The sequence below is a fragment of the Cryptomeria japonica genome, chromosome 6 (genome assembly GCF_030272615.1).
Source record: "Cryptomeria japonica chromosome 6, Sugi_1.0, whole genome shotgun sequence".
NCBI lineage: Eukaryota > Viridiplantae > Streptophyta > Pinopsida > Cupressales > Cupressaceae > Cryptomeria > Cryptomeria japonica.
This window is the reverse complement of record NC_081410.1, coordinates 200,868,180-200,882,904: the sequence shown is the minus strand read 5'-3', so window position 1 is coordinate 200,882,904 and position 14,725 is coordinate 200,868,180. Positions and strand designations below refer to the sequence as shown.

The 14,725-nt window shown below is 46.0% G+C and overlaps 2 protein-coding genes across 6 annotated transcripts in view; both read right to left on the bottom strand.

Moving 5' to 3' along the window:
* LOC131063514 (uncharacterized) overlaps positions 1-14,725 on the bottom strand; it is a 181,574-nt gene that overhangs the window by 86,739 nt on the left and 80,110 nt on the right. The gene's annotated exons all lie outside the window — the stretch shown is intronic.
* On the bottom strand, positions 1,555-4,466 carry LOC131856077 (uncharacterized). Its single transcript, XM_059207301.1, has 2 exons — positions 4,189-4,466; positions 1,555-3,911 (listed from the first exon to the last, which is right to left on the bottom strand). The coding sequence occupies exon 2, from the start codon at positions 3,888-3,890 to the stop codon at positions 1,572-1,574; it is 2,319 nt and encodes a 772-aa protein (XP_059063284.1). The 5' UTR covers positions 3,891-3,911; positions 4,189-4,466; the 3' UTR covers positions 1,555-1,571.

The following is a 14,725-nucleotide window of genomic DNA, read 5'->3' as shown; positions in this document are numbered from 1 at the left end:
GTTGTCAAAGCAGGCTAATGCGCTGATATTGAAGTATGGAGCATGGTTCATTCAGTTCCCTCATTTTTCCTATATCAGAATTTTAGGCTTCGAGGGAACTCCATTCCGACTTCCCCATTATCCGTCAGATAGAATGGTCCTATTAGAAGTTGTAAGACGGGCGCAACTAGCTGGACACATACTTACAGAGAAGAAGCAATCAAGATTCACATTCCCAATGGTTATAGGGAAAAATGATGTGTACTTCAAAAACTCTGTGCATGCCGAGGAATCCTTCGACGAGATAGCATCATACAACCTACAAGAACACCTCCCCAGGAAGTATTTCGACCCTGCTGGATTAGGGAAGAAGGCTTATGGAAGACATTACAGAGGTAAAGAATCCATAGAGGACTATTGGACTAACTGCTTGGACGACTTTGAGGTCCGTCGACGAGAATACTCAAGGTTAAGTATTCAGCAAATGAGAATTTTCAAATACTGTCGGGTCTCGAATCAGATAGTTGATTATGGGGATTGCTTGTAGACCCAAGATTATGAGGTAGTCAAGGACCTCCCACCATCCATTAATTGGGCCCAGGACCCGATCACAGATTTAGAAGCCATAATGGAAGGTCCCAGGAGATATACAGATAGCTGGCTATACCAGTAGATAGAGAGGCTAACCCATGAGGGGACCCAGTTCACATATAATCTGATGGGTGGTCTTGATTCCCAGTCTTCAGAAGACGAGGAGGCGTAAAGTGCGCCAAGGGAGGAAGAAGTTGAAAATCCTGAGAAGAAAAGAAAGAAAGCAAAGGCCAGCAGGGGAGCCCGAACATCAAAGAGGACAAAGAGGAACCCCTGTCGATCACTCGAAGCCCATGTATGGGAAAAGATCCAAATAAGAAAGCCAGAGGTCGCCACTTCATCTAAAGACCCCAACTCGGGCGATGAAGTAGTTGAGCTTGATCATCTACCTACTCCACCTCCGTAGAATGATCCAGTTGGCGCATAGGCAAATAAGCAGTGTTCCACGGGCGTTCGGGACGGGGGGACGGGGGGACGAGGGGGACGCGTCTCGGGGACGGGGGGACCAAGGGCCTAAATTTGGGGACGGCGGGGGGACGGCGGGGGGGACGACGGCGGGGGGGTGGCGGGGTGGTGGTGCTCATATATATACATATAGTACTTGAAAAACTAGTTTTGAAAAGATGTATAACAGTATAACAGTATAAGAATTAGATTTCAAATGAAACTATAGGAAATACCAAGATTACTTAGATTAGTGATACGTAACTAATTGCTAATTGCTAAAACTAAAAGTAAATAAAATTTGACAAATGAAATTGTCAAATTGGAGATTTCTCATTTCTATCATATGAATATCGAAAAAGGAAAACGAAAAATATGAATATCTGATGCCATTGCAAAGTCTATAATAATAAAGATGATTACATGATTCATCATTACAATGAGTAGCCAAATACAAATACGTGTAGCAATAGCATTACAAAAGAGACGAGTCAAATACAAAATGACAAAACTGAAAACTGAAAAGTGAAAACTCAAACTGTAGCTAATGGAGGCCTCTAATCATCTGCAAACTCCTCCTCACTGGAACTGCTGGACTCCTGAGGATCAAGGTCCCTCAAGCTCACACCAACTAGCCCTGCATCTGAAGTGGTAGGATCATCCTCATCAATCTGTGAAGGCTCCTCTGGCTCTACATCCCATCGTGCCGCTGGACTCTCCTTGTACATAAGTGTCTTGCGGTCAATGAGACGCAAAGCACTGTGTACAGCCACAAGCTTCTCTGCTCTCTTAGAGGTAAGTCTGTTCCTCTTAAGAGAGTGGATGAAGCTATATGTAGACCAGTTCCTCTCAGCAGCTGAAGAACTGGAAACCTGGGATAGCAGACGGATGGCTAGAGTGGTGGTCAAAGATTTCGGGCCATGACATTTCCACCACAAAAGTGGGTCCTCCTGTGCCATAATGTCTATATCCATCTTTGCTGCATCTGAATAACCTCTAAGAGTGGCAAATCTTCCCCACTCAGTGCGCATTGTGCCGGCATCTCTGGAATCAAACATCTTCTCTATGCACCTAAAGAAACCTGCCTTCACCTCATCATCCTCAATCGGTGTCGTTCTACCCGGTCTAGCCTTGTACCACTTAGGATTCAAGGCAAAGGCAGCCATATGCAAAGGAGTGTTCAACTTGTCCCATCTACTCTGAATGATAGGCCGGATTTGCTCATTGTAGAATGCTAGAGAGGGGTCCTTCACTCGCACAGCAGCCCTCATCTGGCCAAGCATAGAGTCAATGCACTCATACACCTCTCCAAGGTTAGGTGCATCCCCATCCCCATATCTGATCACCTGGAATACTGGAGAAATGATGGAGACAATGTATTTCGCATCAGTCCAAAACACATCACTCTTCACTATCTCCTTCACCCTTCTCCCCTGCTCTGTCTTGGCCTCAGCCCACCTATTCCACTCATTAGTCATAACCATGAGTTGCAATGCCTCTTGCAACTCAATCATTCTCTCCAAGAGAATGAAATAGGATGCATATCTAGTCTCAACTGGTTTCAAGAACTCCTTCTTCGCGAAGGTCCTGAAGAGTGCATGTGAAATGTGGTGGTTGCAGATAAACATCTGCACATCTCTCGCATCGGTGACCACTCCTCTAATCCAGTCAATCTTCCCCATGTCCTTGAGTGCATTGTTCATGGCATGCACACAACATGGGGTCCACCAAATGTGTCTATAGGCTGCCTCAACGAGTCTCCCTGCTGCTCTACACACATAGGCTGCATCTGTCACTACTTGGACCACATTTTGTGGCCCAACCTCCTCAATAGCCTCCCTGAGGACCTGAAACTGGAAATCAGCATCTTTACGATGCCCTGTACAATCAACTGCTCTAAGGAAGTATGGGCCCTCTGCACATGTGACCATGACGTTGATGAGTGGACGATGGCTAATGTTCGTCCACCCATCCATAACTATGCTGCACCCCGATGCCACCCAACATGCCTTCATCTTCTCCATCAAAATATTGATCTTGGAATAGCTTTTATCCAAGATCGAGGTCCTCATTTTCGTCTCCCCTGGTGGCACATAAGATGGTCCTCCCTTGGCCACCATATCTATCATCTTCCTATAATAAGGAGACCGTGAAACATGAAATGGAATGCCATTGGCAAAGAAGAAATTGCCAATGGATTCATCTATCTCATCTCTCAGCTGCACATTAAACATATCAGCAATGGGGTTGCTCTGTGGTGTATGCAACTTACGTTTCCCAGCCCTGGCAGCAGTAGAAGTGGAAGTAGATGGAGATCCAAACATCATTCCTCCCGCCTGCGAAGCATGATAAGTATGTGGCACTGGCACATTCTGGCTGTCGTGAAGTGATGCCCTAGCAGACAAAGTAGTAGGCATTGAAATATTTGTGTCATCTGGAACCCCCCAAAGCCTGTTAAACTCAATTCTGTAATGTATATTTTTGGGTTCCTCCAAAAACTTACAATGTTTCACGCCTTTTCCTCTCCAAAATAGAAAGTGTGCATTCACCCTGCTAATGCTACCGAACCATTCTCTGTCACAAATATTGCACTTCCACTTCCTTGTTCCCCCACTTGAATGTGATGCAGTGCCTTGTACTGATATTTGTGAAGCAAACTGTTTTAGAGGAGACTTAGGATCAAAATGACCCCTAGCATATGGTGCCAACAACTCTGAAGGGCAACCTGTACTAGCTGCTGCACTTGCCATAGAACTAGATTGGGCTTCAGGATCAGCCCCATGGTCACCCCCCTCATTTTCAGGTTCAAATTCTGAATCATTCTCACTATGAGAATGGATTTCCATGTTATCTTCACTCGTGCCTTGGGAGCTCATTGTGAAATTTTCAAATTGACACTGCATTTCACAAAATAAAAATAAAAATAAAAATAAAATCAGCCTTGTTTAACAATATATTTTTAAATTTTTTTCCTATTCATCTCAAAATGAGATTTGATGTTGAATCTTGAGGGCAAAATGATGAATCATTTTGCCCTCAAGATTCAACATCAAATCTCATTTTGAGTCTTAAGATGAATAGGGAAAAAAAATTAAAAAAACCAAAAATGACATAGAACAATGAAAATCAGAAACTAAAACAAAAAAAAAACAAGAAGAAGTTGAAAAACCCTACCTTGTGCTTGAAAAATCTCTCCAAAATGTAGAAGAATCTTCTTCTTCCTCTTCTTCTTGCTTCTTCTAGCTCCTATCACGCTTGTAGTCACTTTTTTCACCCCTTCAATCAATCTTCTTCAAGCTGTTCCTCCTCTTCAAGCTGCTGGAAAAAAAATCAGTTTTGCATAATGAGAGTGAAATCCAAACTAAATATGTTTTTGTGTTGTTTTGGGGGGTAGGGTGGGGCCCACGTCCAATTAGGGTTACCCCTTAACCCCCCCCAAAAAGCACATGTCATAAAAAACTTAAAAAAAAAATAAAAAATGCGCTTTATTTGCGTGGGAATGCGGGAGACGCCTGGGCGTCCCCCCGTCCCTCGAGAGACGCCTGGACGTCTCTTGAGGGACAGGGAGACGCCCAGGCGTCTCCCACGGAGACGCCCAGACGTCTCCGCGTCGGGGACGTCTCCCCGTCCCGGCGGAGTTTGGGTGGCGGTGGCGGGACGGCGGGGGACGTCGCGTCCCCGTCCCCGCGTCCCCGAGACGTCTCTGACGGGGGGACGCGCCCAAAAATGGGGGGGACGCGTCCCCGTGGTTCACTGCAAATAAGCCACTAGAGATAGATGATGCACAATAGCTCAATGAGCAAGAAATAGAGACGTTGATCATCAATTTGGATGGGCCTGAAAATCAGGTTGAGGGGGAAATTAGGCCAAGTGAGGAGACTAGCAGGCATGAGCACACGCGAGAACACGAGTGTGAGAAGCAGAAACAACAAGAGGGCAAACATGAGGCTCAACAAGAAGAAGGTGATACAACAAATAACACCACAGTTGAAGGAGAAAAGGAGGAAGATAGAACTGAAGAACCCCACGAGACAAAGGAGCAACCCCCATTGGAAGCTACCCAACAGTTGCTCAATGAGGTGGGAGAAAACTCAACTATGAGTAAAGGACAAGATACAACGCCCAATCCACCTTCTACGTTCGATCAACCACAGATAGGCAGTGAGTCCACTGAAGCGTCCAAAGAACAAGGTGGGGAGTTGGTACTCACATCAGGACAAACCATCCCTCATGAATGGCTAATAGCCCGAGCCTAGCGAAAGGCAACTGTCAAGCCACCAATTAACCTGGAGGACATATTTTCTCGGATAGGGGAATCTCAGGCCAAAGGAAAGAAAAAGCCGAGAACTTATTCTAGGATCACCAAGGACGAGCAAAGGAATCAGATGATCCATATTGCTGCCCCGCCTAAGGATAAACCGGCAGAAGAGGTCGCCCTGGCTGATTACAGCATCACATGTATCCCAATTGGGAAGGTGACTAAGGAGCAAGAGAGAAAAGAGTTCAAGGACTTTGTACAAAACATACTTCAAACTGGATGAGATGACCACTGAACGCAACATGTATCGGGCTCGTGCCGAGTAGGCTAAGGGATATATAGATCACTTGCTAAGGCCGCTACAACATGCTGTTGTATCTCATGTTCCTCCATTGGCATTGGTGCAAAAAACTACAGCTGAGTTTGAGGGAGTGTGCAACACAACTAAGGCAGTTAGAGAATGGATCAAGAGCGTCAAGGCTCTTGGAAGGCAAGTTATCAGGGCTGCAGTCAACATGGCAATCGATCTACAGTCAACCCGCATAAAGATGTTGGAGGTCGAGAGAGAGTACATCAAATTTCAGGAAACGATTGGTATAGCTCTACCCATCATGAAAGCCTTATTTGGGACTCACGCAGCAAACCGAGATTCCCCATCATGAAAGCCTTATTTGGGACTCAACAACAAACTGAGATATCTGGAAAGACCATTTGGATGGAGAAACTGACTTTTTGGAGAAAGAGTCAACCTTGGGATCATAAAGGCACTTTTCCAAAAATAGTTATTTCTTCCCACCACTAAAGTACTTTTGAAAATTTTGAGCTCTGTGCAGGTGCACTTTTTGGGGGGCCAGCTTTATGATAGGTAGTTATTAGTTAGTTGGTAATTGGTAGGGAGATATTTTTCCTATTAAATAGGTATGGGCAGCCACTTCTTGGAGGATGAATCTGGGCCACTTGTATGATTAAACCTGGGCCATTCATCCAATTTTGGAAACCTATATAAAGGGATTGGAGTTCCCTTGTTTTCGTAAGAAGTTCTAGAATTGTTGCTGAAACTCTGCCAAAATTTATACAGAATTAATGGAAGTTAAAGCTGTTATAATTTTTATGTGAGTGCATGGTCTCCTTCTTCACCATTTGATTTTATTCTATGTATTTTGTTTATAGATAGTGTATTCAGGTTAATATTTGATAGAAGTCTTTAAGTTCATACCATTAAGGACTGGCTGATTGCCATTCCCTCTGTATGGTTAGTCTAAACATATAACCAGCAACTCCAATTATATTCAAAACATAAATTAATAGTCACAATCACAACAATATGGAAGAAAGATGTTTCCATTATTGCATTCCAAAACTAGTTATGTAAGACCCGACGGTTGATAGGGGTGCCAACCATCACAACTGCCGACTAACCCCTATGGGAACCAAACGATTGACTTATTACATAACCAGAGTATTAATAAACCACAACTAGAAAAATTATAAGCATTATCCTAGTTGCCGCCTAACATCAGCCCCCCCCCCCCAAAGTAGTCATCTTTCAGACAACGAAAACAAAATGGGAGCTAGTCAAAACTGAAAACTAAGACTAAGAGGGATGAGAATACGTCCTTGGGGTGGTAGAAGCTAGAGCCTGCTGTCGGGAATACTGAAGTTGCTCCGTACAGAGTCGTAGGTTCCTCTTTGCAACCAACTGGTGTTCACGAGCTTTCTTCACCGTGAGAGTTGCCTCCATCAGATCTTAATCCTTCTGCTCCACCTGACATGTCAAGGACGATACCCTCTCCTCCAATGTCTTCATTTGAACACTTTGTTCAGCCAAATGGGTCTATTGGAGTGAAGTTGCCTCCTCTAGCTCAAATCTAACCTGCTTATCCACAGCAGCAAGTTCTATATGTTTATCCAACTCCTTTTGGAGTCCAACAGCCTCTTCCTTAGTAGCTCGTTGCTCGGCCTGGGCCCGTTGCATCTCGAAATATAGCTCCCTATAGGAGCTCTCCATACCCTACAAAGTGGGGCCAAGTGCCCCCTGGCCGTGCATGATGTGTGTGCCCCGCCAGGTTGCCACCATCTTTGGAGTCTCGGCTGCTGGCCAGCCGTGTTGGACGAACTGTTGTGTGAACTCCTCCTGACATCCGGAGGTCTTAAATGCCAGAAGCTTCTCCGCTTTCACTAGGGCTCCTGCATCCACTCACAAGGCCAGGTCAACAATGCCCCGTGATACCTCTGTAAAGCCCTGCAACTCTTCCATGAACCGTCGAATGGATCCCACTAGGTCCTGTGAATTTGGCTGTGAAATGCAAAGACCCCTGGATGGATCCTTCCTTGGTGGCGACTACGTGTCCATCCTGTTGCTCCCGGATTGGAAGTTCTCATCCTCCAAATTGATGACACTATGTGTATTCTCTTGTTAGCTCTCCCCCTTCCTCGGGGTTTGCCCTACGTCTCCGATCTCTTCATCCTTTAATTTGCTCCTGGCCAACTGCCATTGTGCGTGGTCAAGGGGGACATGGTGCATGGGGTGCAAGGGCAAACTTCCCCAACCAACTGTCCAGGGATGGATCCACGTCTTGCTCTTGATCTATCTCCTCTGCCACAAGAGCATCTAGTACAGCCAATTCCTCTCGTACTGGCCCTTCATCTGTATGCATTGTCTTCTACACTCTGTACTACTCCTTCGGCCATAGTCACCCGTACATCTCCGCTCGAAGGTATTGCCGTCGGTACACCTCCACCTGAAGGTGGTGCCACTGTCATTTGTACATCTCCCAAAGATACTGCCATCTGTATAGTTGTTATCCGTACAGTGAACATCTTCGGTTGCCCCCGTCGTGCGTACATCCCCCTCCATAGTCACTCCCGTTGTTGTTGGAGGTGTGCGTACGACTCCCTCAACTGACTGTATTGCCCCGACTATAGGTGTTTGTGCGGCTTTGTCCCTAGGCTGCACTACCCCTTCGATGGCCAGCGCAACCTAGGGCAAGGACACTCGGACTGGTGCCTGTGGGGATCCTTCGGGAACTCTTTGAAATAACACACCAACTGGGGTGGCTTCTCCCAGCGGTGTGGCACTGTCAATGCCTACGAGGGTACTAAGTGAGCTGAAGGGGGTAACTTTGGGGCTGCAAACTTTACCTGTGCTATAGTTTTTTCTTGCACTTGTACTCCTTCAGCCATGGGCCTCTCTACCTCTTCTCCTTCTGGCTACACTTCCACCCCTTCCACTTCTTCAACTTCATCCGAATCCACATTGTGTGGTGCCATTTGAAACCCTTCCTCACCACTCTAGCTCTCCAGATCTTCAGTCTCTTCCTCTTCCACTTTTGTATCCTCATCCGAAATTTCCTCCTCTACATCTTGCTTCCTCTTCTTCCTGGCCGACTGGATGGCATCACCGCTAAGGGTGTCCCAATGGATCCAGTAGTACATGGCTGGTTTATTTGGCTCTACTCTTCCCTACGGTTGAAATTTCCCCCACGTCTCTGAGGGTACCTGCGTACGGACATCTTCCAGGAACAAGCAGATGGCGTGGTGGCACATGTAGAATGTTTTATGTTCCAGGGAAAGAAATTCATTGATTCTATCCGAGAGCAGTTGCAACCAATTATACACCCTACCCAAGCTAAGTCCATTCATAAGGCTTATCATCCAAATAGCAATATCCGAAGCCCTACTCGCCCCTGTCAGCGTGCTTTTCACCAGGTCCATCAGACACTGCCAGTCACCATTGGCAATGAAGGAGCGTTTTAGCCCTTTGCTGTTGCTACTTGCCCACAAGCTCTTCCACTCTACAGGAGTCAAACCGCTACGACACACCAACCTCAACAAAAAATCTTTCCTCTCTTTTGTCATTTAGGTGGTTGGTTTCGACGCGGACTCCCCTCTCTTTGGAATTCCAAATACCCTCTGGAAGTCATGCGGCTTGAAGGAGAACGTGATATTGCAGCCCTGGTACTCTATAATGGATTTTTGTCTGCAGGGTTCGTAGCCAGCCACTATGGTTCGGAGAACCGGTTCAAACTCCTTTATGTTGAAGGTCGGCATCTGAATGGCGTGGTCTACTTCAGCCTTCCTGAGAGACTTCTTCAATGCGTAGTCCAGAGGGGTTTTGTCCCACCAGCTGCGGCATTCACTTCCTGTGACACTTTCAAATGTTAAAGTGTCCACTGTCACTTTCCCTTGCAGGTCACGTTGAATTTTTGGCCTTACTTTGGCCTTCTTACTGCTGCTACTGGACTCTCATGTACTTGTCGCCATCATTGTTGTTTGGCTGGGGTTCTATGCTTTTCCCTTTACTTTTTCGTGCCCTTGACCGTTATTATAACAATCTGGAGCTCTCACACGGCTGGGGTCTCCCCAACTTGTTCTCACCATACCTTCAATTGGGGTGATTGCTCCTGAATCCTTCTTGTCGTGCAATGTCGTGGGTCCCTCACCGTACGGATTTCCACTTTTCGGAATGTCGTGGGTTCCAAACCCTTCATGACTTTTTTTTAATACGAACTGCATAGATATCAGCAATTTCTTCCCCAATTCCCTTAGCCAATGCAGTACGGACTCCTTCCAACTCTGAACGAATACCCAAAAAAAATATTGATGCCTTCACGCCATGTGCAGAACCCTGTCACAGCCGTACGTAATTCTTCCCAGCGAGTCTAGACACTTCGTACAGAACCGTACGTAGTCTCTTCTGACCCATACGATGCTAGGCCCACACGTTCGTACGGTGTTCCTTTGCAACTTTCATCCAATCGTATGATGTCATACGAACTGCTTGATGTTTGTATGGGCCCATATGCTACCTTTGGTGATGTTCGTGCTGACCTCCTCCGTACAGCCCCGTACGACCATTGCTCACACTCCAGTGTACCTCGTACTAGGTTGTACGACCACTTTCGCTAACAATATTGTTCGGTCTGCGTTGTTCGTACAGTATCGTACGACACTTCATCTGATGGTAGTATGATAACGTACGTCAATTCCTTTGATGCTGATGGTACGGTATCATACGACTGTCTTCGGCTTCTTGAAATTCCGACTTCCTCTTTTTCGCTTCTCAGCTGGCTGCTTAATTGGTTTGATCTAGGCGGCAAGGATGATTTATACACTTTTTTTTCCTTCAGGGTTAGGGTTCTTAAAACATACTTTAGTAATTTTTTATAAAATAACTTCTTTTTTTCCTTAGTCAATCTTTCTTTGCTCAATTTTAATATTTTTCCCTTTTCTTTTAATTTCTTAATGACTCTTGACCCTTCCCCTTTAATTCTTATTATTTGCCAGCTTTTTTCCATTTTTAGTATTCTTCTTTTGAAATACTCTTTAAATATTTTTACTTGGCAAGAATTTTTCAATGTTAACCCTCGTACCTTTAATTTACCATAGAGCTTGTCAATTTGCTTCCTCCAGGTGCTTTTTCTATCACCTTTTTGTACCACCTTTTCTTCCAGAGCTTGTATTGTCTTCTTCTGTTTACGCGACTTGGCTTTTTGTCTCCGACATTTCACTCCTTTCCTCGGTCTTACCCTATTGCCAACGTCTTCTTCCTTCCTCTTTTTGCTTGGTCCCACTTGATCCTCACCCTCCTCCGGATCCTCCATTTTCCTCTTTACCCCAGTGGGATCTTCTTGAGGTCTTACTCTGATCTCTAAGTCATGCAACCATGCACATACATGTGGTAGTCTCCTGTAACACTCCTCAGGGCAACACGTGCCCACATATTCCAGGTACCCTATTTTGTCCACCAATGGTGCCGGTCACACTCCTTTATAACTTCCATATGCGTACCGACCTCCATATTGTTGGTACCATGTCACTTTCTCGCCATCCACCTGCAGTGGCCTTATGGGGTTAGGGATCACTTGGTAAAGTGCATTGGGGCCTGCTTCCTGCTCGCCAGGTCGTGATGCTATCACAAACAAGTCTTCAACTTTTAGTACCATTTTCAAACATGGTCCTAAGGTTGCACCATACTCCAAATCTACCTCTTCCTCCAAGTCAATTGGCTCCTCTTCCTTCTCGGCAAATTTTGCCTTCCTTTTAGCCGTTGCTTCTTCATCAATGTCGTATGCAATATAACCTTCGCGGAATCCTTCGTATGGAGCTCTCTTCCTCCAATGCCCCCTGATCCTTATCCATACGGCTGGATCACCGAAATAGGCATTTGTGAGGTGCTTGTGAATTCTAGGTAATGCAATACCTTCAACTTGTTTGGGCACGAGTCTTTCTTCAATGAATGTGAGTGGCTTGGCCCAATCCTCGTCGTGTCGGTAGGGTTCTGCCACAACCACAGGTTCTTCTTCCACTTCCTTGCTTCGTTCGATAGTCTAGTCTCCCTTTGTGGCATATCCCAACATGTTGATTGGTAGGATTGGTTTATCATGTTCTCAATATAGTTTCAACTTCGAGTCATTTACAGGGTCACATATTGGGTTATCATCCAAAGTGGAAAGTTTTACTGCTCCATTCTTCCCCACTTCTCTGATTTTATAGGGCCCCAACCAACGAACTTTGAACTTACCAGGCCGAAGTTCGTTGCGGCCATTATACTTCAGAACCAACTGATAGGGACGGAAGTTCGTCCGTCGGAGATTTGTCGTGCCAGTACTTCCGTCGCCCACTGCGCCATCATCCGACGTTCATCTAACTTGGTGAGGTTCATAAGATGGGTACTTAGACTCTCCTTATTTCCCAGCCGGTTGTCAACAGCAATTCGTAGGCTTGGTACAGTGTACTCTGTCGGTGCCACGGCTTCCTGGCCATACATAAATTGGAATGGGGTGTGACCTGTCATCACCTTGTATGTTGTACGGTACGCCCAGAGTACTACGAGGAGACACTCCTCCCAGTCATCCTGTTCCACTCCACATGACTTATAAATGATGGAGACAAGTATCTTGTTTGTGGCTTCCACCTGACCATTTGCTCGAGGATAGTATGGACTAGATAGATTGTGAAAGATTTTAAACTTTGCTGTCATCATCCAAATGACCTGGTTAACAAAGTGAACTCCTTGGTAACTTGTAATCGGAATTGGAATCCCGAACCTGGTCACAATTTGCTCGTATAGGAACCTTGTCGTACTCACGACACTGTTGTCTGGGAGAGCTCTCGCTTCGACCCACTTCGTGAGATCCTTCGTAGCCACAACAATGCACCGACATCTGTGCATATTGCTCACCTTGAGAGGCCCTGCAAAATCCAATCCCCATCTTTCAAACAGTTCCTGCGGCTAAGAGAGGAATGGGGGCATGAAATCCCGCTTCAGTGGTTTCCCCATACACTGACATGTATCACATCCCACGACCCATTCTTGTGCATCATTATGCAAGGTTGGCCACCCCAGCCTTGCCAACAATACTTTTCGTGCGGTGGCATCAGGTCCCGTGTGGCTTCCTGCGAGTCTGTCATGAGCTTCCTTTAGTACACATGAAATTTCTTCTTGCGTCACACATCTTCGCAGGATCTGGTCCAGTCCCATCTTGTATAGTAGGCCATTGATCAGTTGAAAGGTTTTACTTTTCAGTGCCAGCTTACGCAGTTCCCCCAATGGCATGTCTCGTGGAAATGTCGAGGTGGACAGGTACTCGCCAATGCTCTCGTACCAGGGAGGTAGTAAGGTTATTTGGAACAGTGGGCATCTGAAAAATCCTCATTTACTCCTTTCGCGGGCTCTCCGGATTTGATCCTTGATAGTTGGTCCGCAATGACATGGCTCTTTCCGGGCCGTCCTACGATTGTGAAGGTGAACTCCTAAAGTAATAACAACCAACAGCTTACCCGTCCCTAGATTATTGGCTTATTCACCAGATACATCAAGGCTTGATGATCCACATAAAAGGTGAATGGTGTTGCAAGGAGGTAATGGCTGAACTTTTGTACGGAGTACACCATTCCCAGTGCCTCCCTCTTTGTCGTGCTATAGTTCCGTTCAGCCTTGGAAAGCAATTGGCTGGCGAAAAAAATGGGGTGATCCAATCTCTGTACACTCACCTATGCCAGAGCGGCGCCGATGGCATAATTGGAGGCATCCATGTGAACGTAGAACTCCTTGTCCCAGTTAGGGTACACGAGGATTGGTGCACTCACCAGTCGCGATTTTAACTCCTTGAAGGATTCTTCCTACTCCGTCCCCCACTTGAACGGTTCTCCCTTCCTTGTCAGCTTGTCCAATGGACAAGATACTTGCGCAAAGCTCTTGATAAACCTCCTATAATAGCCGACATGTCCGAGAAAGGATTTCACCCCCATGACATCCACTAGACTCTCCATGTTCACAATCACCCCTACCTTGTCGAGGTCTGTCTTCAATCCTTCCTTGCACACAATGTGCCCCAACAGCTTCCCCTGTGGTACCATGAATCGACACTTCTTAGGGTTCAGGGCTAGTCGGGCCCGTCAACATCTCTCCATGCACTCCCCGAGTGCACTCAAATGGGTTTCCTGCTTACTGGTAGATAGACCAGTCATCGAGGAATGCCTTGAAACTTCCAACTGACATCCCATAAAAAATGTGCAATATTATCCGCTAGAAGGTTGCCAAAGCATTACAAAGGCCGAAGGGCATCTGATTGTATGCATATACTCCATCCTCCACTATGAATGTTGTTTTCAGCTTATCTTCGTCCGCGATGCTAATCTGGTTATATCCAAAAAATCTGTCCAGGAACGAGTAAATCTCGTGGCCCTCTACCTCCTCCAAAATGTCGTCAATGAACGGAATTGGGAAGTGGTCCTTGATAGTCACAACATTCAGGCATCGAAAGTCCACACATATCTTGATATGGTTTGCTTCCTTCTTTAGAGAGATGCAATTGGTGATACCCAGTCACTGGTTTCTACCTTGAAGATAATTCAGGCCTCCAACATCTTGTCAATTTCTTCATTCACCTTTGCTGCATAATTCTTATTCATTTTGTACGGCCTCCTCCGTATGGGCTAGGCTCCGAGTACAAGGGGTATGCGGTGTACGCACAACTCCGAAGGTATCCCCTTCAAATCCTTGTACGTCCACGCAAAGACGTCCTTGTACTCCAGGAATATTCTGAAGGTTGCTTCTTTAAGTACGGAGTTCCAGTCATCCCCTACAAGTATCACCTTCAGATCGTCATCCTTGCCCAAGTTGACCATCTTCACATTTGCTTCTTCGTACTTGATAGCCTTATCCCACTCAAACCTATGGGCAGGTGTTTCATCCACCCGTGCCACACCCTCACGGTACTCCCCATACTCAGGAGGGAATGCTGCCTCCTCCATACCATCACCTGACTCTTGGATCTCACATATCTACAGCATGTGGCACTCCAGATGGAACACTTTGTAGTCTTCCATTTGCCAGTGGAAAAGTTTGGCCAGAGAACAGGTTTCATCCTCGGAGCATCCTTCTAATTCCAACACCCCTTCGTCATTGGGTTCCATCCTCCCCTTACCTTCTTGGTAACCCCATTCCCA

Excerpts from the sequence above, each read along its gene's own strand:
- LOC131856077 (XM_059207301.1), bottom strand. The coding sequence starts at position 3,890 with ATGAGCTCCCAAGGCACGAGTGAAGATAACATGGAAATCCATTCTCAT.